At 40.8% G+C, this 27,822-nt stretch overlaps 1 protein-coding gene across 2 annotated transcripts in view; it reads right to left on the reverse strand.

Moving 5' to 3' along the window:
• Positions 1–27,336, reverse strand: part of SPAG6 (sperm associated antigen 6) — a 116,803-nt gene extending 89,467 nt beyond the window's left edge. Inside the window, exons 1-3 of one of the 2 annotated variants that reach the window (XM_075827564.1) lie at positions 27,176–27,336; positions 26,929–27,088; positions 20,992–21,087 (exon numbers count right to left, since the gene is read on the reverse strand). In XM_075827564.1, the coding sequence (XP_075683679.1) occupies positions 20,992–21,087; positions 26,929–26,953 (121 nt within the window). In that variant the 5' untranslated portion in view covers positions 26,954–27,088; positions 27,176–27,336. Of the gene's footprint in view, positions 1–17,008; positions 17,089–20,991; positions 21,088–26,928; positions 27,089–27,175 lie in introns of those variants that run through there. The other variant, XM_075827565.1, reaches the window with a different exon arrangement.
• Positions 27,337–27,822: the final 486 nt, after the last annotated feature.

Consider the following 27,822-nt stretch of genomic DNA (forward strand, 5'->3'; position numbering starts at 1 on the left):
GTATTTTAAAAAAACATTGCTATGTCTTTTAGACAAAACAAAAATCTAACATACAAACTACATTACAGCTTGCAGTGCTAAATGCTTAATTATTCTAAATGGAGATTAAATATTGCACAACCAAGGATATGATTTATGCAGTGTGTAATAAATTCATAAAAAGGAAGGTTTCTGGTCTATTCTAGGTACCAGACAGCATTAGATAACCCCCCACACACATAAAACAGAGGCCATTACGTCATTGTCCCTATGACAACCAAAACATATGCAGGATTTGTTTTTGTTGTCATAATGCCACAGAAGTTACTCTCCACGCTGCGCGTACAGGGGGACGAGAACAATGTGCTCCACTCTCATTAGTTCAAACATTTCAACGGTCTTGCTTTGTTTTAGTTAAGAACCATACAAACATGAATTAAGCCAATAAACAGATGTGTAGCTATATTTATTATGTGTATATGACATAGCGGTAAGTGCGGGACAGTAGCAGCAATTCACAAGTGGTGAAAGATCCACTCAGCTGAACCAATACCATTATAGAAGAACAGATCCATAGGACCATCAGGCATTTAGGTCTCCCTTATGTCACCAATCATTCAGCATTACAGTACGTGAACCAGACACGATGGACGTCCATACTCGCCAACTTTTCCAAAATGTCCAGGAGACTTGGAGAAGAGCAGTCAAATCTCTCTGTGTTCTTTCGAAATACTCACCTCTCCTCATTGCTACAGTCCTCTTCTCTCCCAGGCACCACCACAAACAACGTCCTGACGCCGCGTTCAGGAATGAAGAAGACTGCAAGCTGCAGGAACTAGGAGAAGAATCTGCAGAGTCTGCCCTGGGGTCTATTCATTTAGGGATCTGGGGTCTGTGTTTATTTAAGGATAAACGAATAGTCTAGATTACAAAATGTAAGCAATATTTATTTAAGGGTTTGGGGGTCTATATGAATTTTGGGGTGTGATGAAGGGGGTCATATGCACTACATGTGATTTAAATGCTCTATATTAGTGGTTGTGTCCTATAAAAGCGTCGGGGAACAAGAATCACGCTAACGTCCCTTGTAAAAAAATGGCATGTGTGTGTGTATGTCCCTAAGTCTACAGACATCAGTAGCAGACAATTATACTCTGTAAATATATATATATATATATATATATATATATATAACAGAACGAAAAATGTAATACTTATATACAGTACAAGTGAACGCGACTGCTGCAGGTGAAATGTATTACATGTAATGGTCATGCTTAGCCCGCCAAAAGGGCCTTTTGATAGGGGTTGATTTTGCAAAACATCCTATTTTACCCTTTAAATAAGCAGCAAATTTTGGTCTCCAGTAGGCAGCGTTTTTGTGCGTAAACGCATATCAAGAGCCAGAACTTTGCATTTCAGAAATTTATTTTGGTATAATTTTTTAATACAAAAAAGTTAAAGTCTCTTTAATGATTAATTACCATCGTTTTTAGAACTTAGTAGATAATTTTAGTATGTAACATCACAATTTTTATTTCATGTAGTAGTGAGGCAGCGCTCCACCGCGTAGTTACCAGCCCCGGCAATGCGAGACTCAATTGGAGGTTTTCAACATTCAAAGCCACTACTAATTACTAGTAGCATGTGTTCTAGATCAAACACAAACTGCAGACAGATGTCTCCTGCCTGATCTGTGTGTTCAGTTTCAAAGTGCGTCCATACCGTCCCATTCATTTATTGTCCCATTCAGGTTTCATTTCAAACGCAAGCATTTAAATGTACAGTAAAAAAATCTGCTAGGGGATGACTCCGGATTTGATTAAAAAAACTTTGGGATTTGGTGATCACATTTCTTTCCTAAACAGATAAAATTTAATTGGTAAATTGATGCAATTATTGCTTATATTTTGTATCTAGACTATTAGTGTATCCCTTCAAAAAAAAAAAAAAAAAGAAGACTATAAGGACTAGTTCACACGTATTTTGCCGCTGTTTTTGACCGCACCAAAAAACGCCCAGCCGTATCTCCCAGCCGTAAAATATGCTTGCGGGAAAGAGAAGCAAAATGCCCTTTCTTCGGACATTTCTGTCTCTGACATCAATGGGAAGCAGAGATCGCGTTTTTCGCAGCGGTTTTTGCCCCCGGCGCTCAATAGCCACCATGAAACACGCGGCAAATGTTCTGCCAACAGGTCAAAATTTGCCCAAAATTCTTGATGGATTTTGAGGCAGATTTTTCCGCCTGCAAAAAAAACCTGTGTAAACAGGGCCTAACAGATCCTTCAATGAATTAAATTAATTTTCCTGGGACTTAGGCTCGTGCACACGGCCGTGCCTGTATTCACGGCCCGCGATTACGGGATGGCCGGCCATTGGCAGCCGCGGACAGTCACTCGCATTTTCTGCCCGTGCTTCCATACAAAGTATGGGAGCACGGCCCGTAAAAAAGCAAAAGAATGGACATGTTCCATAATTTGCGGTACACTTCTACAGCCCGGTAACCTTCCCACAAATATATACGGGAAGGTGTCCGTGGTCAATAGAAGTGAATGGGTCCATAATTGCGGACCGTAATTACGGACGATTTTTACGATTGTGCGCATGGGGAATTAGGGCTCATCCAGAAGAAATACTTTTATGGGAGAATAACATTGTACACATGGCATCTGATGGAACATGACATGATCAGAATACCACAGAAAAAGACCTCAACATGCCTCAGTCTGAAATCAGAGGCATACAGGGATTACAGGAAGGCCTCATGGACTTCTATGGGTGCCCTTTTACAGATTCGTACATAGTTACATAGTTGAGAAGGTTAAAAAAAGAAACAGGTCCATCAAGTCCAACCTATAATCCTACCGTGTTGATCCAGAGGAAGGCAAAACCCCCATGAGGTTGATGCCAATGGCCTCGTTAGGGGAAAAATTCCTCCCTGACTCCAAATATGACAATCAGAATAAATCCCTGGATCAACGTCCCAAAGAGACGGAGCCGTAATATAACCATGTGTATAAGGCCTTAAACCGTGCATCAGTCAAATAAATAACTGGCACAAAAACTAATTAAAAAGCGCATAAATTAAATGGTACAGTTGCTGCTATGAGTCCCTATAGAAGAGATGTAAGCTGCTGCCTTTAATATGATCGGTCGTTGCTCTTGTAGAGAAAGTGAGTCCATTATGTCTGGAGTGGCCTGCAAGTACTTGTTCAGTAATAAATATCAAACAGATTGGGAGGGGTGTAAAGTCAGAGATATAAACTGGAAGAATACTCCCTTTGACAGTGTGCACCTAGAAAAGTAACCAGCATAATGTGGTATTACGTATGGGAAATAACTACATTACTTCCCATTCTGCATGGGACAATCATTGGAAAACACTTACTTAGGCCCGGACTCTACATCGATAACCCATCTACACTGTCCTACCGTTGCATCTTATCCTCACTAATATTAGCTTATGGGAGCACATCAAATTCTACAAAGAAAAAATGCAGCTGGGTGTGAATCCAGTCTAAAGGAAAGATTTAGGCTCTGTTCACACGGAGTATTTTGCCGAGTTTTTTGACGCGGAAACCGCGTCGCAAAACTCGGCAAAAATGGCCCGAGAACGCCTCCCATTGATTTCAATGGGAGGCGTCGGCGTCTTTTTCCCGCGAGCAGTAAAACTGCCTCGCGGGAAAAAGAAGCGACATGCTCTATCTTCGGGCACTTCCGCCTCTGACCTCCCATTGACTTCAATGGGAGGCAGAGAAAGCGCATTTCGCGCTGTTTTATGCCCGCGGCGCTCAATGGCCGCGGGCGAAAAACGGCGCGAAAATCGGCGTGCAGGGAGAGGAATATCTGCCTCAAACTTCCAAACGGAATTTTGAGGCAGATATTCCTCCCCCCAAAATACTCCGTGTGAACATAGCCTTAAATTGACTTTCATCTGAAAACAGGACTTTGGACACGGAGCTACGGTGTTGGTCCATTTAGAATGCCCAGTAAACATAGCCGTAATGCCGTTTCCAACAATCTATATATTTAATGTTTGCGTATGTCTGAGCGCTCGCAGAGTACTGTTGCATATGGTTTTTTTTGCAAATGATTCTTCTAGAATAGAGGTTACTGCAGGAAATGAAGATATTTGTTATCATTTAGTAAAGAATTAAACATACACGAAACCTGACAAACAGGATTATTCTGCTTCAATAAAGGACCAATGAATGAACGGACACCCAGGGACTCAGAGCACTTGGTTCCTCATCAAGGAATGGTTACTGAAATGAGTTTAACAATATGTATTTTCATTTATAAATAACTCTGCTCAATAAATATCAACTCGGATAACGTGGTGTATATGAATTGATGGAAGTAACGGAAATCTACAATACAGGCGTTACCAGGGATATCTCTACAACACAGGGTTGTCATGCTGGATCTGTGCCGGATCGTGGCCTCGTATTTGATCAGCGTGAGTAGTTTGACATATACAGTATTACGATCACTATATAATAATAACAATTGTCTCTGTGATTTCAATAAAACACAACTTATTCGCAAGTCTGGTTTTATTTCTGATGATATTTTTGTAGGGGTAAATGGCATCAGCATGTTAGGGATATCCTTTAACAGAGTAGGGTTAACTCCTTAAAGATCAGAGCATCTTGGCTTCTCAATGAGTTTTTAGCAATTTACACACATGATCGTTTAATGGCTGCAACTTTTTTATTAGTTTAATTTTGCCGCATTTTTTTTTATTTCATGACACATTATTACTATACATTTTTAGAGTAATAGCGTTTAGGTTTTTTTATTAGGGATAAACTGTACAAAAATTCTTAATCTTTTTAAATTGATCTCTTTTTAATTGCACAAATTATGCTTAATAAACCCCTTTTGTCTTCTCTTTGGCCGGGCACACACTCTGCTACAGCTCATTCACATGGTCTTGAAACTCGCACCGTACATTTATAATGGCAGGGGGGGGGGGGTTTAAAGGCCAGGTCCTTTCATTGTACATTTACATTAAGAAATGATCACACGGTTGCGCGGCTCATTACAGGACACAGGCCTGATAAAACTGCTGTAACTTATGAGCCAATCACCATCACATGACAAGACAGAATTTTATCCACTGGAAATAAACAATGAAGGCTTCTATTGAACGAGAACAAGCAGAGATCTTGACCACCGTGACGAATTGATACAGGAAGTATATTGCAAAATTGTAATATCTTATTATACAAAGAATAACATTATGCTGAAACCAGAATACCCCTTAAATGACCACAATATTTACTAGAACACCTCCCCATGAACCATCAGGATTCTTTTCCTGTCAATCAAATCTTTGCCGTTTTTTGTTTTTTTTTATTGCTTATAATTAACAAACATTCAGGTTAACAACCTGTAATAAGCACACACTTTCATTTAGTCTTTCATGTTCAGCAGATCAATGACATATAGACTCCAGCAGTTTATCTGATCTACTACGTAAACGATCTTCACTCATGATCCTTAATTTGCAAAATCATTAATAAAAACAATTGCTACAAAAAAAAGAAAAAAATAAAAACGGCCTCTATGATCTAAACCATTGAAGATCTCCCTGATAAACACCCTGAAGTGGTTGTGATGGTATTCCAAACACATAAGCTGACATTCTTTATCACCTATTGAATGAAGGCTACAAATCCTTGTTTTAGATCCCTTATTGGTCTAGTTTCCAACCTTATGTTTAGATTTCAGGGTAGGGCTGGGCGATTAATCAAATTAATTTGATTAACTCGCCCTCAAGGCCTCTGACGATCCTGTTTTGTTTTTTTTAACAGAATCGTTGAATCGATTCTCTAGTGGCGCCGTGCTACAGGAGAAAGCTCCGCCTCGTCACCTGCCTGGTCCGCCTCGTCACCAGCCTGGCCCGCCTCGTCGCCTGCCTGGCCCGCCTCGTCGCCTGCCTGGCCCGCCTCGACGCCTGCCTGGTCCGCCTCGACACCTGCCTGGTCCGCCTCGACACCTGCCTGGTCCGCCTCGACACCTGCCTGGTCCGCCTCGACACCTGCCTGGTCCGCCTCGACACCTGCCTGGTCCGCCTCGACACCTGCCTGGTCCGCCTCGACACCTGCCTGGTCCGCCTCGACACCTGCCTGGTCCGCCTCGTCACCTGCCTGGTCCGCCTCGTCACCTGCCTGGTCCGCCTCGTCATCTGCCTGGTCCGCATCGTCTGAGAAGCTGAGCTCCGTTTTGCCCCTGCTTCCCCATAGAACTGCTGTTCTGTACTGAACAAAACTATACAGTACGAAACAGCAGTTCTGTGGGGAAGCAGAGACGCCTAGTATAGTGCCACACCACTCTGTAGATAGCACGCCCCCCCTGCTTGTAGATAGCGCCACCGTAGCGCATTCTAGGAGCTCTGGCCGGGGATTTCGGCAGCAACGTCAAGGGCTTTCCCAGGCTCAGCGCTTAAAGTAGCTCTGTGCCCTGGGAGTCTTCTTGGCCAGGATCAGTATTTAAAAGGCCATCACAAGGATTGATTCCTGAAAAACTGCCTTTAAAAACTGATCCATAGAGCTCTATGGGGCCGTCCGGCCGTGAAAACGGCCAAAAATAGGACAAAACGTTGTGTGAGTGTAAGATAAATTACTACAATGCCAGGAGTCCCGTTCACATGTACGGTGGTCGGGCAGGGAAATCCGGGTAACACACGGACCGTTTTTCACGGTCCAATCACGGTAGTGTGAATCCGGCCTTAATGTCATTTATTTAAAACACCATCGTGGGGCCGATACTGCACAGGGTCCTTCTCAGACGTCAGACACTATAATGTAATCTCGCCACAGAGTGCCCGCTCGGCGCTAGCTGCCTGGCCCTGCTGCAATCTAGACTGCTCCCGCCTGCAATGTCGGAGACCGGCTGAGGTGGTGACGGGCAGAGGGGGATGTTAGCGCACGCAGTGCATAATTAATTATAGATTCTGTTAACCTGTTCCCTGCCGGAAACACAGAAGTTATAATCAATTAGATATACAATTTTCAAATTGAATTTCTGATAAAAAAGTATTTGCAGAGGTTAAATGTTGTGAAGTTACGTACAATTGTTATAGTAATATATGTTAAAAAGTTATTTATATAAAGAAAATTATTTATGAAATGATTGCTTGGTATTTTTTTTGCAGTTTATTTAATAGTAATAAGAAAATTGAGATTCAAATCGAAAACAGCCCATAGGGTTGAAAAAAAAAAAACTAGATTTTATTTTTTGGCAAAATCGCCCAGCCCTAATTCAGGGCCATATAAAATATGCCTTTCTTTCAAATAAAGTAATCATGTATGAAACGCCAGCGCAGCTTAAAAACACCCAGTACTCTTTGTCTGTTGCTTCCCTGCTGCTTTCACATAGCTCTCCCCATGCTGACATGAAGACCCTTATTCCCCAAGGTGAATGGAGATAATCAGGCTCGTATTGTATTTCTCTATCCGCTAGGGACATGCAGTTATTACAGTACAAGACTCACTGTCATGTCACATTGCTTATTTACAGATCATTCAGCTGGTAAATAAGCTGAAAAACTGCATTTCCAATGCACAAAAATAAAAATGAAGAGAAAAGGGTCTCGTCTTGAACCAAACTGTTGACTTTGGAATTCATTTATTTCACATTATCATGCTCCCTTTGAGTTTTGAAGAAAATTACTTCATTTTTACACCAAGCTGCCAGAATACACAACAATACACGGAGCAGAGTCTTGAGTCACAATGACGGATCATATTAAAAGAGATTGCAATTCATATAGGCACAAACTGTGGAGTCAGACAAATGACTCCTAAAACAGCAGAGGTGGCCGAAATGACCCGATCTTCCTTTGATGCACCAAACTAAATTTCTAAATTATTATGTAAACACGAGATAACTGGGTGTGATTATCAGCTTCATAAATTACAGTTCCAAGGCAAGTGGGTGTAACTAGGATGTAACGTGCCTATTATCAAAATTAAATGTATGCATTGCATGCAAGAGTACGACTACACAGGTTATACACAGAAACGTATTGTCATTTCATTAAAGAAATCTTGAACTAATACCAATATTTGTAATAATTTGCTGCTCAGTCAGTGTATTGAAGCTTATTATTATATTTTTGTATATAAATAGTTTTATTTAAAAGGGGTTATCTGCCTTTGACAATCCATTTTTGTTGACGGGTCCCTGAAAATAAGCTGATAACTGGCTGTCCTGCTTTTTTTTTTTTTCTCCAGACCCTCAGCGATCACCTGCAATCAGCAGAGAAACCGGTCAGCAAGAGTTCAATATCTCTGCAGCGACACCACAGGTGAAATGATGCATTACAACGTGCCTAATAAAAATTAATAGCCGTCCATGTAATGTACAGAGTGGGTCCCCCAGAGAGAAACAAACGCACTTTGTATCCGCTCCCTGCTCCATCTAATTGATGGAATTCACAAATGAGAAAACCCCCTCTATTCACTTAGAATTCCCTAAGAAGGTATTTAAATATACATACTATTTATTTTTAAAACTAGACAACCCCTTTAATAAATCTAAACTCTGTTGGACTTCAATTAAATGTACATATTACCACATGGTAAGGAAAATAGGAGTAATGCAGCTGGATCATTTCCAGAGACTTTTTAAAAGAAAAAAATATATAATAATAATATTATTAAAACAAATAAATAAATTCATCATTGTCTTTCTGCTTTATATTTACTTTACTGTGAAAAACACAAAACACCAGTTTTTCCAGAACAAACACAACACCACATATATTCCTCCATTGTCTGCTTTTACCTAAGGTAAAAATGTATTTATTGATAAAAGGTGTCTCAATTAATAAAAACAGTATAAAATAGCTTATAATAAACTACAAATCCACTGTAAACATTTACAATTTAAACAAAGCACCAGAAATCTTTTCAATGTATATTATAAAAAAAAAAAAATTCATAATGCTAAAATTTATGCCCATTTAAAAAAAATAAAAAATTATAAAAATAATTTGCTAGACATTGATGAATAAATACAGTTTAGGAGACGGTGTCCCTAGAGGAGATAAAGAAAGAAGTTAATTCAGCCAATTTAGTGGGAAAGGCAAACTTCCTGCACAATATATATGCTCTTATCACACAATCTGATACATTGCAATGACTTCACAGAGCGGCCATCCATATAAACACCCATAAACAAACATCGCATGATTCAGCATTATAGCAGCCTATAAAAAACAACCCGAATGAATGGAAAAGCTATAATGAATCAGTCACCATATGTTGGTCTTTACTGAATTTAAGTTACAAGATGATGACTAACAGGTTAACGGCAGGAAGAAATGTCATCCAGTGCCCAGCTCCAATGCTACCCGTCAGTTCACTAAACTTAGAGCGCAATACAATCTTATAAACAAATAGGAGTTTAGTTATACGGTTTTTGCTCGTAAAAAGAACACAGAACCCAGTTTATCAGCGGCAGCTGCATCGCCATATGCAAGAAGTTGGTGGATGACTTGTGCAATGATTTACCCAAACAAACAGTCAAAATCATTACAGTGGGTGGATGTACAATATACTGGGGACTTGCCATCTGCCCCGGTTGTCCGGTAAGTAATCCCCTTGATGACTTTTCTACAACTTTTGCTGTCCTGTAAGTCTGCTAAGAAAGGAACCCCCAATCTTTACGGAGATGATAACTACAGCACCCATAGAATCTGAGGGCCCATACTCTACCTCTGCATGCCTATGACCTCATATAGAGGCATAACAAGTTTTTTTTTCTCACTGATTCTAATAAATCTGTGATAAAAAAAACTGCACAATGTTCCAACGGATGCAGTTTCCTAAAGGTATTCTTCTCTAGAAACAGTGCTTCTGGGGGAGAATACCTCCTTACTACTACTCAAATGGCTTAAGTTCTAACCGGTCCATAATAAAGGGGCCTCCGGGGTGCCTCTATACAGATAATGTGCACACAGCTCTTACCTCTTTCCTTTCCATGTAACAGCCCCCGTTACCCCTTCCCGACACTTGACGTAACCGTACATCATGGCCCGGGAAGGGGGGGGGGGGGAGTATTGAACGGGCTAATAGGCGGAGCACATACTCAGCAAGTGTTGGCTGTATGTTGCAGCCGACACTTCACTGTATTGACCGGGATCGGAGACAGCTCGACCCCTGCCTTTTAGCTACTTAGAGGTCACTGGTTTAATAGGAGCCGATATAGACTATAATACACTGCAATACATAGGTACTGCAGTGTATTTTTCCATAATTCCTACCCAAGGGGGGGGGGGGGGGGACTAAAAATAAATAAATTATAAAAGACAGTTAAAGTTCTTAGTAATGTACAAAAAAATAGAAATGATTAAAAGTTATAAAAAAAAACTTTTCCCATTTTACCACTAAAGTAATGTAAATAATAAACACAATGGGTATTGCAGCATCTGTATAAAACGGAACTATTACAATATAACATTTAATCCCGCACGGTGAACGCAGAAAAAATGGAATAAAAAGTGATTAAAATGATTGAATGCACCGAAAAATGGTGCTTGATCTGCAAAAAAAAAAGTCCTCACTCCGCTCTATAAGCAGAAAAAAAAAAAAAAAAAGTTATAGCTCTCATTTTCCCAGTACATTATGTGGTACATTAAAGGCTGCCATTAAATAGTCCAAAAAAAAAAACAAGCCCTCATGCAAACTTGGTTGTCAAAAAAAAATAAAAGTTGTGGCCTTTGGAAGGCAGGGGGGGGGGGGGGGACACAATATAAAAAAAATGAAAAATGGCAGTCGGCAAGGGGTAGGATACATGCTATTGTCAAGTGTATCCAGAGTGATCAGATTTATTTTCATAGGATATTTTTCAAGATTTTATGAATCATGGAACATCAATAAGCAGCCAGACAAGTAACAAAAAAATAGGACTGCTCTTTTGGGGGATAATGGAGGTTTATCTCTGGCACAGCCAATATTTTTGGCTTCATTATTTTATAAAAAGTATAAAAACGTGAGAGATTTTTGCAATGAACGTGTTTTACATAGCGGTGAGTGACTATGGACTTTCATTAAAAATTTTAGTATTCTAGGAAATAGTGAACAGAAGTACTTTGTACGTTTTTATCATTGGGTTGCAGGTTCTGGGGTACACTTGGCACTTTTCCACCATGCACTAAATTATAGATTACAATAAAACGAACACTGAAAAATTGATCCGTTCTAACCTGTTCGTGTAGGTTGAGAATCTGGCATCCTCAGATAGGAAAACAAACATGAAAAAGGTTTGTGTGCGACGTAGAACAATTATAATTTTAGCAAAATTTTTATTTATTTTTATTTTAGTCTAACAAAAATGGCAAGTGATATGAGCCAAATTACCAAATGGTTATAAAAAGAATATTAAACTGAAGGGAAGAGAAATCTCAAAATAAAACACACTGTATGCCAAATTAAAGCATTTAGATAAAAAAAGAACAAAAGAAATAATTGAATAAAACAGGACAAGCACAGGAAAGTGCAGCGTGCATTGATAATCCATGGAGGACACTACATCTGTGCATTGTAGGATAATTCCGTATTATCCTCCAGCGTCAGCGCGTTTACATCAACCAGGGACCTTGAATTGAGACACGGTCTCAAATCTCAGTGATTGACTTGCCGCGATTTAGATTTGGTGGCTATAAATCAAGTTTACGGGGCATTAACCACTTTAATAGTAATCAAGTGGAAGACACATTACAAAAAGCCTATAATCACTTTCCTGCTAATCAAAGTGAAATCACTTTGCCGAGCAATAACTATGAAAGCAACTTGCAGGCTATTAATCCTATTTCCGCTTAAAAGATTGGGGTTTATACAAACCCCAGTGATTGAACTCAAAAGGTAAAATGTTAAAAAAAATGTGCATTTCTGTAAAATAACATTTTATGAATAGAATTTAAGACAAAAATGCATCTTATATAACTGAAATAACTTATATTACGTTATATTTCTAATATTTGAATCTAGAAAAACTGTCTTAACTGGCGGGCATGTTGCCGTGAAAACGTGGCTTAGACTATGTTCACACAGGGCAGAAAGGCTGCGTAAAAGTACATAGCGTATCTGCCCTAAAACCCGCAGGGAATTCCGGCTGAAAAACTGCACCAAGTTGTGGCGCAGTTTTTTGGGCGGAAAGTCCGCTGTGGAAAACAGCAGTGAAAAAAGATAAATAAGACAAAAAAAAACTATACTTACCCGTAGCCATGATGACGTGTCCCTCTGGGACTACCAGTAGCTCGGCCTTCTGGGATGACGTTTCATCCCATGTAACCCCTGCAGCACAGAGTAAGTATAACCTCTTTCTTTCTGAATTGCGATCTTTGCGGCAGAACTTGCAACATCTGCTATTTGTTGCGGACTTTACATCCCGATTGAATTCAATGGGGAAAACCAGATATAGAAAACCCGCGATTCTGCACTATAAATTTACATGCTGCAGATTTAAAAAAGAGCACCGCAGGTCAATTTATGAACGTTTTTTCAGCAGATTTTTTACGCAGTGAGTGTATGAGATTTGCTCAAATGCCGCTAATGTACTACGTTGTGGATTTTCCGCAACAAAATACGTTTTGGAAAATCTGCAGTGTTTATGCTAAGTGTGGACGTACCCCAACAGCGCTCTCTGACCTGGGACAACATAACAGGGGATCCACAACCATTTTACCATCAATCACCCCCTAAAATGATGGTCGGATGATTTAAGCGAAAAAGGACCGTCTGCCACCTCCTAGGACCCGCTGATCAGCCAGTACTGCTCCCCACCATGGCCGTCCCCTCCTCCGCTGCCGTCCCAAACATAACACCGATGCAGTTATTACACACGGCTCTATCCCGGGATGATCTGGCGCGGCAGGCGGAAGCCTCCTGAGACACTTGCATCCCCCTTCAGGCATGCCACAAGTGGCCCTGCATTCTAACAACACGAAGGAGCAAACAGGCTCCGCTCCAGGTCAGCACATCTCACTTAGCCATACAGTTTAGGTGCAGGACAATCATGGTAGGCCTCCCTGCGCCCTCTTGCCCCCTGCCTTTCAAGAATGGTCAGCTCTCCCTGAGTTTCCCATTACAGTAAGGGAAAAGGGATATAAGGGACTACAATCTGTACATACCCCCTGCCTGCCACCCATGAAACCCTCCCTGGGGCATCACAGGAACACCTCTATTCCTCATGTCAAGCTTAGCTCTAGCTCATCAATGGGCACCTCCTCTGACTCGGATAGTCCTAACAGCCACTCTAATCGCCCCAGATAAAGAGACTTGTGATGCATCCTCGCCAACCTATGGATGGGGTTGCTTCATCGCCCCAGAAGCCTAAAGGCAATGTATAATTTTCCACCTAGTTGGGACTTTCTTCTCTAACATCCTAATGTGGGTTTTGTCAGACTTGGTGTAGGCTACACTCATCTTAGTCTATCATGTAAATACACACCTCGTTCATAATGCAGTAACCAATTCAAAGGGCCTTTTGGGGGCTTAAGCTGTTCCTTCGCAACGTCCGGATACTAAATTTCTTATTTGCTACGTTTTTTATAGCATTTACAGGGCTATCTAGTGTTCCATCCCTTTTGCAATAGTATATTCACAATTGTACTCTGCATGCTCGTTCATTTTTATTTTTTATTTTTTTTCCTCTTTGAGAAATGTTGCTGCCTCTATTTTTATCCCACAAGATTGCTCCATTCTTTTTAGTATCAACTATTTAGTTGGACCTGGGGGAGGTCTGCATACCCATGTTCATTACTCTTGTTTCCTTTCCCCTCTTACACCACACATACCACAAATCTTTTGGTCCTGTGTTAACAGAAGGTCTAGTCTCCATGTTTCTCTCAATACCATTTGATCCTCTGATCATTTAGTGATCATGGGTTGGTGCCCGGGTCTGAGCTCTCCCACTTCATCCCTGTAGGTAGCGAATAAACTAGCTTTAGTTAAAGTACTCATTTTTGTTTCTCGGTCCTGACTTAATCCGTAATGTGTGTGTTTTAGTGTACTTCTTTGTTGTCCTCCTGCTCTTCTCCTCCACAATAGATAGTCTTTCTTATGCCTCCATTAATGTCAAGGGTCTGAACACCTTGGAAAAAAAAAATCATCAGTTCTCTGCTAATGGATGTTTGGAGAATTACCCACCTTGACACCAGGCTGACACCAGGGACTACACTTTCTATTCACGTCCATTATATGTTTTAACTGATAAATTATTTCTTTATTCCTCCCACAGATATGCCATTAATTTGCACGGCCACTATTAACTCTATAACTTTCAGATCATACTATTGTCACGTCGGGTTCGTGGACCCACTGGGCCGTACCACCTTGACGGTATGGCAGCTGGCCAACAGGGCGCAGGTCAGAGTCTATAGTTCATATAGGGTACCTGTGGCAGCTCGGAAAGTGGCAAGGCAGGCTTGGCTGGGACAAGGCAGAAGGTAGACGTCAGGCGTGGAGTAGCAGGACAGGCGTAGTATACAGCACAGCACGACTACAGCTCAGCACTAGATCAGGTTACAGGAACAGGGAACACTGGGAGCAGGAAACACTAGGGGACCATTTGCAAGACAAACTTAGGAGCAATCAGCTCAATCTCCCACTGCGTGCGCTCTGGCTTCTTGTCCGGACTGAGCTCGCGAGCGCACCCTAGTGGTCACTGTGGAACAGGACGGCCGTATGTACAGATATCTCTGGAGAGAAGGGCGTCGACTGGGTGGAAGGAGTTCTTGGTCAGCCACCACGTACGTTACAGCTATGCTCTACGTTAACCTAACCTCACCGATGGCTCTCCCTAGAACCGGCACTGGTGTCTTAATGAGACGCTTCAAAACTACTTCTCTGACAACCCTCCCGAGGATACCTCTCCCCTCACGATAAGGGTTGCTCATAAAATGTGTCATCTCTCCTGACATGTCTATTTTAGTCAATACTTATATTCCCCATAAAATCGCAATTCTGCTGTTCCTCTATTTTTCCTCCAAATAATTTAGGAATAAATTGACAACCAAGTGTTACCATTCCCCTTCTCAAAGGAACGTGTCCCTACACAGTTGGAGACTGTGCACTGATTGGACAATGTAAGGCTGCATAGGGACACCACCCCAAGTGGTTACACCCAGTTGTGGAATTATTCATAAATTTGTAGGAGGAATAAGAGAGGAATCGTACAACGCAGCGATCTAAGTAAAGATGCTCCAGAATTGCTCCTTTTTATGGGAAATACAAGTATTCACTAAAACAGACATGCCAGGAAAGCTGACAGATACTCTTTAACCTGTTTAGCTGAAGGCTTCATGATACCTTAACATTCAACTAAGCCAATCTCTATTGCTCTATAGCTCTTCCAACCTCTCAGATCTTCCTGTGAAAACATATCGCAAATCAATTTTAAAACAACTAATCAATGCTGCCCTGTAGAAATCTATAGTACCTCCTCACCATCCTTGACTTACTGGGTACACAAAGTTGATGATATTATAAAGATAGAGGAGTCTCCGTTACTCCATGGAAAACACTCTTCCCTTTATCTCCTTGTGGCACCCTGGGATTCTCACTTCACTCCTTTCCGAGTTAGGCCCATGTAAAGCGTTTTCGGTTTTTGTCTCTCTGTTTGCTATTTCCTAGTTAGAGTTATTCCGCTCAACATTTTAGGCTTCGTTCACATCTGCGTCAGAGCTCCGTTCAGGCGTACCATCTGAGCTTTCCGTCAGGGGAACCCATGAACGGAACCCTGACTGAAACAAACGGAAACCACAGGTTTCAGTTTGTATCCCCACTGATTTCAATGGTGACGGATCCGGTGAAAATGGTTTCCGTTTGTCTCCATTGTGCAAGGGTTCCGTCATTTTGACGGAATACCGTAGTCGACTAAAAAAAATAATTTGCTGCATAACAAATGAGTAAACAACAGGCAGTAATAAATGTGCTCATAAATCACTGACAAGAGACAAAAATAATAAATATACGTTTTCCCGGATAACTCCAATGTACTGCTTAGCGATATGCCAGTCAATAAATTTCCTAGGGCGTTACTACACATTATGGATTTTTACAGCGCACACCAACTGTACCGTGCACAGCACCTCGTCACATTTATGTGCTGAGAAGTGGCAGCCATTAGTCTGCGACTTGTAAGCCAAGTGTCCCTTTATCTGACAATTACGGAAAATCTGTAGATATCAGAAAAATATGGCACACAGCCTGAGCGCCATTCTTTGCAATGCAATTATACTGGAAAATTGACATGAATGCATCGAAAAATATGCCCTCTAAACGTTAAAAAACAATATACTCTGTTTAAAATCTTAGTCCACAGAGCTGTTTACTTTTGGCATCTACGTCAGGAAAGCAGCGGACGTACACGCCAAACGTGTCCATAGGGATCAATTGTCAGACAGATACCAAAATAGTCTCCCTTTTGCCTCAAGCTGGCCAGTATACCACCGAAAAAAAATGTGGTGTGAACATAGCCTTACAGGTGCTGTATGGGCCGTGTGTGTGTTGCTTAAGGGTATGTTCACACGGCCTATTTACGGACGTAATTCGGGCGTTTTTGCCCCGAATTACGTCCGAAAATAGCGCCTCAATAGCGCTGACAAACATCTGCCCATTGAAAGCAATGGGCAGACGTTTGTCTGTTCACACGTAAATAGACGCCCGCGTCAAAGAAGTGACCTTTCACTCCTTTGGCCGTAATTGGAGCCGTTATTCATGGACTCCAATGAATAGCAGCGCTAATTACGCCCGTAATTGACGCGGCGTTCAAGTGCCTGCACATGCCGTTACGGCTGAAATTACGGGGATGTTTTCAGGCTGAAACATCCCCGTAATTTCAGCCGTTACGGACGCCCTCGTGTGAACATACCCTAATACAAGCTCTACCATACAACTGCTCTATGGATAAGTCGCATACATTGATCTCGATTTATAGTTCACTGTATGGACAAGCCACATACAACAGAGTATGCATTTACTTATTCCCCTAGAAATCAAAACCATGTAGTTACTGTGCCACTCATAAGGAAGATGGTCTTGAGATGAGGCATCTGAAATATGGTTTAACCTGAGGGCTTCTGGTCATTAAGGGCATGACCACACGTGGCGGATTTCCTCCGCAACTGTCCGCATCAATGCCGCACAGAATCTGCGTTGCAGATTCTGCTGCGGATCTGCACAAAATGTGCAGTACATTGATGCGGACTAGCTGCTGCGGACTGCGGGAAAAGTGCTTCCCTTCTCCCTATCAGTGCAGGATAGAGAGAAGGGACAGCACTTTCCCTAGTGAAAGTAAACGATTTTCATACTTACCGGCCGTTGTCTTGGTGACGCGTCCCTCTTTCGGCATCCAGCCCGACCTCCCTGGATGACGCGCCAGTCCATGTGACCGCTGCAGCCTGTGCTTGGCCTGTGATTGGCTGCAGCAGTCACTTAGACTGAAACGTCATCCTGGGAGGCCGGACTGGAGACAGACGCAGGGAGTTCTCGGTAAGTATGAACTTATATGTTTTTTTACAGATACATGTATATTGAGATCGGTAGTCACTGTCCCGGGTGCAGAAACAGTTACTGCCGATCGCTTAACTCTTTCAGCACCCTGGACAGTGACTATTTACAGACGTCTCCTAGCAACGCTCCCGTCATTACGGGAGCCCCATTGACTTCCTCAGTCTGGCTGTAGACCTAGAAATACATAGGTCCAGCCAGAATGAAGAAATGTCATGGTAGTAAAACCAATACGCTCCGCAGCACACATAAGATCTGCGGACTTCATTGCGGAATTTTGACACTCCATTGAAGTCAATGGAGAAATTCCGCCATGAGTCCGCCACTGCTCCGCAACAGACAGAGCATGCTGCGGACACCAAATTCCGCTCCGCAGCCTATGCTCCGCAGCGGAATTTTACGCCTCGTCTAAACGAACACTGCTAAATTAAAGTGTAAGTCAATGGACAAACGGCTCCGCTGCGGATTAACGCTGCGGAGTGTCCGCAGCGGAATTTAAGTGAAATTCCGCCACGTGTGAACCCAGCCTAAGGGTTAATGCAGTCAAGGTCAGTCGTCCAGTGTAAGTCGCAGTTTATATGGTTAAAGCAAAACTATTGACTATTCTTTAACTAAGATGCAAAAGCAGAATCAATAATAATGATCGTATGATTAGATTTGTGGATGAAATTACATTACTGTATTGAGGTGTTAGAGTAAGCAAAGCGGTTTATTCATCCAGATATAGGACACTAAATCACTGCAGCATCTCTCAATGTCTCTTCCTCTTATATTACGAAGTGCACTCTATTACACACAAAGTGACATCCATCTTTTCAGTTCTTTTCCCTGTATCTTAGGCCGTGTTTACACGAGCGTGCGCAAAAGGCACTTAACAGCTCCGTGTGTCAGCCGCGTATGATGCGTGGCTGCGTGCTTTTCGCGCAGCCGACATCATTATGACACTCCGTTTGGATGTTCATTCATCCTTTTCAGTGCTGTTGCGCGATTCACGCTTGTCCCACGGAAGTGCTTCCATGTGACATGCGTGGTTTTCACGCACCCATTGTCTTCAATGGGTGCGTGATGCGCGAACAGCACACAAATATAGAACAGGTCGTGAGTTCTTCGCAGCGGGCTCACGCTGTGTAAAAATCACGTACCTGTCTGCACGGCCCCATAGACTGATATAGGTCTGTGCGACGCGCGTGAAAACCACACGTCTTGCACGGACGTATAACACGCTCGTGTAAATGAGCCCTTACTCACATTTTGTTTAATTGTCTGCAATCAAAATTTTGTACTTTTGGTAGTTAAAGTGATTGTCTGGTTTCAGCAAATTTATGTTATTTTTTTGTATAATTAAAAGTTATACAATTTTTCAAGATACTTTCTATCTTAATTCCTCATGGTTTTCAAGATCTCTGCTTGTTGTTATTCAATAGGAACATTCATTGTTTACTTCCAGTGGATAAAATTCTATCCACAGTCATGTGATGGACACACAGGTGCTGGGATCGTTACATGGTCATGTGATGGACACACAGGTGCTGGGATCGTTCCAAGATCATGTGACGGATACACAGGTGCTGGGATCGTTCCATTGTCATGTGATAGACACACAGGTGATGGGATCGTTCCATTGTCATGTGATGGACACACAGGTGATGGGATCGTTCCATTGTCATGTGATGGACACACAGGTGCTGGGATCGTTACATGGTCATGTGATGGACACACAGGTGCTGGGATGGTTACATGGTCATGTGATGGACACACAGGTGCTGGGATCGTTACATGGTCATGTGATGGACACACAGGTGCTGGGATTGTTAGAAGACACAGCTTTGAGACACATACTGTAACGAGCCGTGCACCTGTGTGTCCATTATGTGACCATGGACAGACTGGTATCCATTGGATGTAAACAATGAATCTTCCTACTGAATAACAACAAGCAGAGATCTTGAAAACCGTGAGGAATTAATACAGAAAGTAAAATGGAAAATTGTATAACTTTTAATTATACAAAAAGAAACTTTCATTTGCTGAAATGGGACAACCCCTTTTAATTCAATGGATGATGATGATGGATGGACATCCTTACTGGCTCCCCAAAAGATGATGCCGACTCCTAAAGACTTGGATTTTTATTCCATTACATGTCATATTACAAACTTGAAAAATGGTGGTGAATATATTTATATGGACAGTCGGCTATTGGATTATTATGCTGGAGGACATTTTTTATGAAGAGAAAGGTTCTATACTGAAAAAACTTTTCACTTATGATTTTCCCATATTACTAAATTCACACAGTTGTTTTTCCTCTGTAGTGGGTAGAGGATTCTGCAGGAGTCCAGTTAGTGCATTCGGATATTTCTGGTTCTGAAAGAGCAGACTGACTAATGTAATATTGGGTGTTGCACTTAAATGTATAATAAGAAAATAGGAAACTGCATCTACAACAATTTCCTGATGTACTTGTATTAGCAGTTCATATAGTTTCAGTAATAGAGCTATCGAAAACTAAAGACAGCTGGCGGCAGCACGTGTGGCTGTGTATCCCCATCCTATTAAAACCCGTTGACTACTTTAGATGCAGTCAGTTGCCACCTATGTAGCAGCCATAAAATGGGCAGCTGCTTTAAAAGCAGGCAACCTCATAGACCGCTCTCCCCGGTGTGAACCTGTATTCTGTGAAAGGGGAGAGAGGAGTGACTGCTCTGAAGGTCATCAGCAGATGATCCATCCATTCACAGAAATCAAGTGCCATAAAAAGGGTCTATATTCTGCTAAACGGGCCAGTAATGGTCTTTACCCAAATTGCTCAAGCATGTAAAGGAGTTGTACGAAATTAGAAAAAAGGATCCGCTTTGTCGCCAGACACAGCGCCACTCTTGTCCATGGGCTGTCGGTTATTGCAGTTTATTATTGTTCAAGAGAAAGGGGCTGAACTGCAATACCAGACATAGCCTGTGGACTAAAGTGACGCTGTTTCTGCAACAAAAACAGCTTTTTTTTCTAATCTCATGCAACTCCTTTAAGGGGAACTATTTGTCAGGGATTTGCTATAACTCAGGGTATACACTTATTGATACTTGCATAAACAAGATCTTTTATTCAGTGAAAGATGAAAAAGAAGACGTAAAAATTACGCTGCGATCAGAAATTGATTTATTTAAATGATTAGAAGACATTTAAAAGGACAACCCAAAATAAAACTTGGGCTTTCCTAACTTTGAATCTGTCCTATTTAGACATGGGTTCCCCACAAAACAGTCCTCCTATCTTATTTGGTGCAAACGTTTCAATGGAAAGTCTTTTGATCATTTTGCAGCATGATGACAAACATGGTCCATACAAGGGGGATATTGTGGTGACGTTCAGATTGTGTCTGTGTGTTACTGATATAACAGGTTAGCATCGGATTAGGAAATATCATTATGGCGAGATAAAAAGCTACTATAACATCCATAATGCAAGGAAACCCTGTGAAACCGCTTACCTGCATTTTGTAGGGTTTCGATGTTCTGAGGACGCGTGGCGAGCTCTGCAACAGTCTGAACAAACTGAGTCCGCGCTCTCTGATACTGCTCAAACACTAAATGTAAAAGACAAAAAGGGGTTTACAAAATCATTATTGTTACAAAATGTCACACGGTTACAAATGACAAAATGTTGTGAACATAAAAGGACAAATTGCGCTATGACAACCTAGACACAAAAGCCAGGAGGACAACTCAGGCAATGCTTGACCATCCAGGCTGCAGTAGATCAACCAGATGAAATGTCTGACATCATGCTACAATTGAGAAGAAAAGGAAACAAAGCTGTTAGGAAACCTGGGACAAAAGGGCAATTTTTACCATTTTTAGTGTATCCTTGCATAGAAATGTTGCCATATACTTAGGAGCACAAAATTAGTGGGGCCACAACCAATCGAGAGAACGGTGGACACTTGACCTCCCATATGCAATCCGAAATAGCCAGTATTAACCCCGAAAAAGAGAAGAAGGGAGCAGGTTGATGGAAGTTACTGGCTGGGCTGTTCCCGTAACTCCCATAGACTGTAATAGAGAGAGAAGGGAACATACTTTACCTGCTCGCTCCTCATTCTCCACCCCTTCTTAGTCGTTATTGGCCGCTTTATTTGGCAGACCAGTGGATTATAAAACTCCTTTCTCCCGAAAGGTCGGCGTCCCAAATGACAGAATACCCCTTTAATAGACATACTAGGGATGGGTGAGATGGGCTTAAAATAAAATGTCCCTTAGGTGCTACGTGTGATCACCGTCACTTGTAAAAGGGACAATTATGATCATCAATATATATTAAGGAATTGTTGTACATGCAAATTCCTGAATAGGGCTAATTCTTCTAAAAAAGGGAATTGCATGCATGGCAATTGCTTATTCCCCCCGTCTTCAGTAAGTGCCACTTCAGAGGACTAAAAGCCATTACTCTGACCTGGCCACTACAGTAAAGCATTACAAAGTGGCTATGAAGACCTTGCTCCTGTTAGTAAGCCTGCAAATACAGTGTAAACCCAGCTCCCGTCACTTCATTCACCGCCATCTACAGGCAGCGGACCTCACTCCGATCACTCCACAAACCTGTACAGTATGAACCAACCTCCTGTCACTGGAGTCACCATACTGCTTAGTGATTTGAGACTGAGACTTGTAGATGATGCCAGTTATAACGTGACAGAATACTGGCAATATATGTAGCGGTTGCAACAGCAAGATGATGGAGAATCTCTACCCGATCATTACTTCTGTGCCAGCTGACCACCTATAACCAGCCCTGTGCCAGACTCATACTGGGCCAGTGTTGGCTTTGAAGCCCAGTAGGAAAAGTTTAGCAACTTGTGTTCAAGGGGTACCACTCCATCCCACTGCAACTGGGGCTCTAGTCTCAGACACAGCGGGGGCTGCTGGGCCTCTGAGGGAGCCCTGACAGGACTGATGGGCTCCAGGCTGTCTAGAACGCCCCATCTTCTCTTTAGGCCCCATGCACATGACCGTAAAAAACCTCCGTTTTTGCGGACCGCAATTGCGGTCCGCAAAAACGGAGCCATTCACTTTCATTGAACACTGACACCTTTCTGTAGCACTACGGAAGGGTGTCAGTGCCGTGGAAATGTTCCGGGAATTATGGAACATGTCCGTTCTTTCGCATTTTGTGGGCCGTGCTCCCATACTTTGTATGGGAGCACGGCCCGAAAATGCGGCTGTCAGTCAGCGGCCGGCCGTGCCCGGGCACGGTCGTGTGCATGGGGCCTTAGACTGGGAGGAAAATGACAGGTAAGGGCAGGGAGAAGCAGTGGTTGGAGATAAGCTCAAGGGCCCTAGTGTTCAAGACGGAAAAGACGCTGCAGCGGAAGAATTAGGCCTCAATGGGGTTAATTTTTCATTGTGCCAAAAAGTCACAAAAAATACTTTTGCCCATTTTTCGCCACCCTCGCCACTTTTGTGGAAAAGGCATGGCTTAACAAAAAGGAGTGTGACCATAGTGGCCCGATGCATTTATTAGAATTTTTGCCAGAAAACCAGCAGAACGATAGCAGAAATCTTAGCGAGCTCCAAGCTGGCATAGATATCACTCTGTGGTACATAGCAAGGTAGAGGTCCGTGCCAGTGTCCGTACCCCCCCCCCGACCCTTCAGACAATAAGTTTAAAAAATGTATACTTACCTCACCGCTCCTCTTTGCTTCTCTCTATGGGTCCCCTCAGCAGGCTGTGGCTTATATATAGTACGGATGCCGGGCAGCGACAGGACGTTGTATGCGACACAGCACCAGGACGGGCATTCCCTATTAGAGCATATGGAGTCCATAGAGGGAGGTCTCCTGCTCAGGACCCCCATTTTATTAACAGTGTGAAGAGCCACTAACAAAATGTGGTTCTCGCTCTGGCATACCTAGCTGGTACATGTATTACATGGTTGGCCACTCGTTTGATTAGCTGGGGGTTACAATAGCTGGACCCACATATCAGTTGATCGCCAGGCCACCTTCTGGGTGCAGGAACAGCATGACAGCAAAGGCCCTATGACACGGACTAATGATTGGGCAAACGCTCGTTCATCGGCTGATTATATCTTTTTAAATACTTTAAATATTATCGTTGTCGGCAGCACATCTCCCTCTGTAAGGAGGGAGATGCGCTGCCGACATAATGAAAATGTATGGGAATGAACGTAGTAACGAGCGCTTGTCCCCATACATAACCAATCATTGCTCCTTGTAAAAGGAGCAAACAAGCGCCGATCAACGAGATGTCTCGTTGATCAGCACTCGTTTTCGCGGTCCATATCGTGCCATGTAATAGGACCTTGAGGCTCTGTTCACACACTGTTAGAGGTCTGGTCAGAAGATTTTCCTGACGTAAACCTCCGACAGAAGGCTGCAACGTATACCATCGTACAAGAATAAAGTGGCATACGTTGCCCATAACCTATTGTAAAAATATATATAATGTGCGCTTTACTTTTTATTTTTTACTGTATCCCTCTGTATAGAATAGCAGTCTACTACAATATTTTATACAGCTGAAAAAAGGTATGCTACGCATGCCGACCCGCATATGCCAAAAGGACACCCTTTTGTCATACACCGTGTGAATTGTGCCCTACGGATACATTCAGCGTATATGAAGATTCTGTTCTCATTTGCGTCAATACTGCTATTTCTGGTGGATCCGTCTTTAACAGATCAAAACTGAAGCTTAATAGACAATAACTTTAATGGGACCCTTTAAGTAATGGAAAAGCGGGGTTTATGATGCCACTTACCATCAGTAAACTAGTGGATATTATATATTATATCATATAAAAAATAGTACACTAGGAGGGTCTGATGTAGCAGTGAACTAGTGGATATTTTATATTATATCTCTGTAGTAGTAGTAGTACACTAGGGGGTCTAACGTAGCAGTGAACCAATGTATATTACATCTCCGTAGTAGGAGTAGTAGTAGTAGTAGTAGTAATAATAGTAATAGTAGTAGTAATAATAATAGTAGTAGTAGTAGTACACTAGGGGGGTCTAACATAGCAGTGAACCAATGTATATTACATCTCCGTAGTAGGAGTAGGAGTAGTAATAATAGTAGTAGTAGTAATAATAGTAATAGTAGTAGTAGTAGTAGTAATAATAGTAATAGTAGTAGTAATAGTAATAATAGTAATAGTAGTAATAGTAATAATAGTAGTAATAATAGTAGTAGTAATAATAGTAATAATAGTAATAGTAGCAATAATAGTAGTAGTAGTAGTAATAATAGTAATAATAGTAATAGTAGTAATAGTAGTAGTAATAGCAGTAGTAATAATAGTAATAGTAGTAATAATAGTAATAGTAGTAGTAGTAGTAATAATAGTAATAATAGTAATAGCAGTAGTAGTAATAGCAGTAGTAATAATAATAATAATAGTAATAATAGTAATAGTAGTAGTAGTAATAGCAGTAGTAATAATAGTAGTAGTAGTAGTAATAATAATAATAGTAATAATAGTAATAGTAGTAGTAGTAATAGCAGTAGTAATAATAGTAATAATAGTAATAATAGTAATAGTAGTAGTAATAACAGTAGTAATAATAGTAATAGTAGCAGTAGTAGTAATAGTAGTAATAATAGTAGTAATAATAGTACTAGTAGTAATAGCAGTAGTAATAATAGTAATAGTAGTAGTAATAGTAGTAGTAGTAATAGCAGTAGTAGTAGTAGTAATAATAATAGTAATAGTAGTAGTAGTAATAGCAGTAGTAATAATAGTAATAGTAGTAGTAATAATGGTAATAGTAGCAGTAGTAATAGCAGTAGTAGTAATAGCAGTAGTAATAATAGTAATAGTAGCAGTAGTAGTAATAATAATAGTAATAGTAGTAATAATAGTAATAGTAGTAGTAGTAGCAGTAGTAATAATAGTAATAGTAGTAGTAATAGTAATAATAGTAGTAATAATAGTAATAGTAATAATAGTAATAGTAGTAATAATAGTAGTAATAATAGTAGTAGTAGCAGTAGTAGTAATAATAGTAATAGTAGTAATAATAGTAATAGTAGTAATAATAGTAATAATAGTAATAGTAGTAATAGTAGTAGTAGTAATAGCAGTAGTAATAATAGTAATAGTAGTAATAATAGTAGTAATAATAGTAATAGTAGTAGTAATAATAGTAATAGTAGTAATAATAGTAGTAATAATAATAGTAATAATAATAGTAGTAGCAGTAGTAGTAATAATAGTAATAGTAGTAATAATAGTAATAATAGTAGTAGTAGTAATAATAGTAATAATAGTAGCAGTAGTAATAATAGTAATAGTAGTAATAGTAGTAATAATAGTAATAATAGTAATAGTAGTAATAATAGTAATAGTAGTAATAGTAGTAGTAATAGCAGTAGTAATAATAGTAATAGTAGTAGTAATAGTAGTAGTAGTAATAGCAGTAGTAATAATAGCAGTAGTAATAATAGTAATAGTAGTAGTAGTAGTAATAATAGTAGTAGCAGTAGTAATAGTAGTAGTAGTAGTAATAGCAGTAGTAATAGTAGTATTAGTAGCAGTAGTAGTAATAATAGTAGTAGCAGTAGTAATAGCAGTAGTAATAGTAGTATTAGTAGCAGTAGTAGTAATAATAGTAGTAGTAGTAGTAATAGCAGTAGTAATAGTAGTATTAGTAGCAGTAGTAGTAATAATAGTAGTAGTAGTAGTAGTAGTAATAGCAGTAGTAATAGTAGTATTAGTAGCAGTAGTAGTAATAATAGTAGTAGTAGTAGTAATAGCAGTAGTAATAGTAGTATTAGTAGCAGTAGTAGTAATAATAGTAGTAGCAGTAGTAATAGCAGTAGTAATAGTAGTATTAGTAGTAGTAGTAGCAGCAGTAGTAATAGTAGTATTAGTAGCAGTAGTAGTAATAGTAGTAGCAGTAGTAATAGCAGTAGTAATAGTAGTATTAGTAGTAGTAGTAATAGTAGTAGTAGTAATAGCAGTAGTAATAATAGTATTAGTAGCAGTAGTAGTAATAATAGTAGTAGTAGTAGTAATAGCAGTAGTAATAGTAGTATTAGTAGCAGTAGTAGTAATAATAGTAGTAGCAGTAGTAATAGCAGTAGTAATAGTAGTAGTAGTAGTAATAGCAGTAGTAATAGTAGTATTAGTAGCAGTAGTAGTAATAATAGTAGTAATAATAGTAATAATATTTGATGTAGTAGTGAAACATTTGATATTATATTAGATCTCCCGAGTAGTACTAAAACTAGAAGGATCTGATGGAGCAGTTTACTAGTGGATGTAATAATATATTATAACTTTTAAGCAGTTGTACACTAGGAGGGGTTATCTTATATTTTATAAACGTTTCATTACTTAAAATATACACAGTAAATATGAATGAATGCTTTTCATAGTTAATAACTGTATATTAATCGTTACCTTGCAGGACTTGCCGCTGGCTCATGGCTGGACGTGTAATATACTGTACAGTGCTCGTTGTCTGGAGCTGTTGTCTGTCTCCAGGATGTGTCTCAGTTTGCGCCTAACAATGTATTCGTCTCCATGGTGACACCAGCGGAAGAGGACGCTCTGAAACGCACTGCATATTAGAGGGGGGTAAAGCAAACGACACGTGTAGCCCAGGCCTTCATGACGTCACCTTAGTTAGAATTTTCGTTTCCCCTACCTCAAGCATCGAGTGGGCTGTTCCAAAGCTCCTGGCCCAGAAAGGAGGGGTTGCGTGTCTGTTGCTATGACAACATCAGGGCATGTTGAACGTTGAACAGTGAGGTCACGGAGTTGGTGTCGTCACGTGAGCGCGTTTTCCCAGACGGCGGGAAGACAGCTGTGTGACGCAGCAGATTGTAAGTGCGCGAAGTACAAGTACTCCGCGAAACAGATCACAGAGCACGGCTAATGCGCCTCCGTATATAAAATAGTGCGACTTCACCACATACAGTCGATATCTCCCGCCCAACACGTCGTCATATCTCTTCTGACAGGAATATTCCCTCAACGCTTGATGACGAAGCCAGGGAGTTTCTGACAGAGATATTACCACACAAAAAATCATAAGAAAGAAGCCAAATGTACCTCACACGTCATCCGTTTACTTCTCTCAAAATAATAGATCACAGACATAAATTATTCGATATGAAATAACAAAACCATTATAGAAGTCACCCATACCAGCCTGTATGAGGGAGAGAAACGTCAATGGTTGTAGGGAAAAATGCAAGTTATTCCAAGAATTCAGAAAATGTCAGCTAGACCGTCATAAAGGATGAGATTTATTATATTCCAGTAACTAAATAAACATAGAAAGTATATTCA

This window comes from Rhinoderma darwinii, chromosome 5 (assembly GCF_050947455.1).
Source record: "Rhinoderma darwinii isolate aRhiDar2 chromosome 5, aRhiDar2.hap1, whole genome shotgun sequence".
Lineage (NCBI taxonomy): Eukaryota > Metazoa > Chordata > Amphibia > Anura > Rhinodermatidae > Rhinoderma > Rhinoderma darwinii.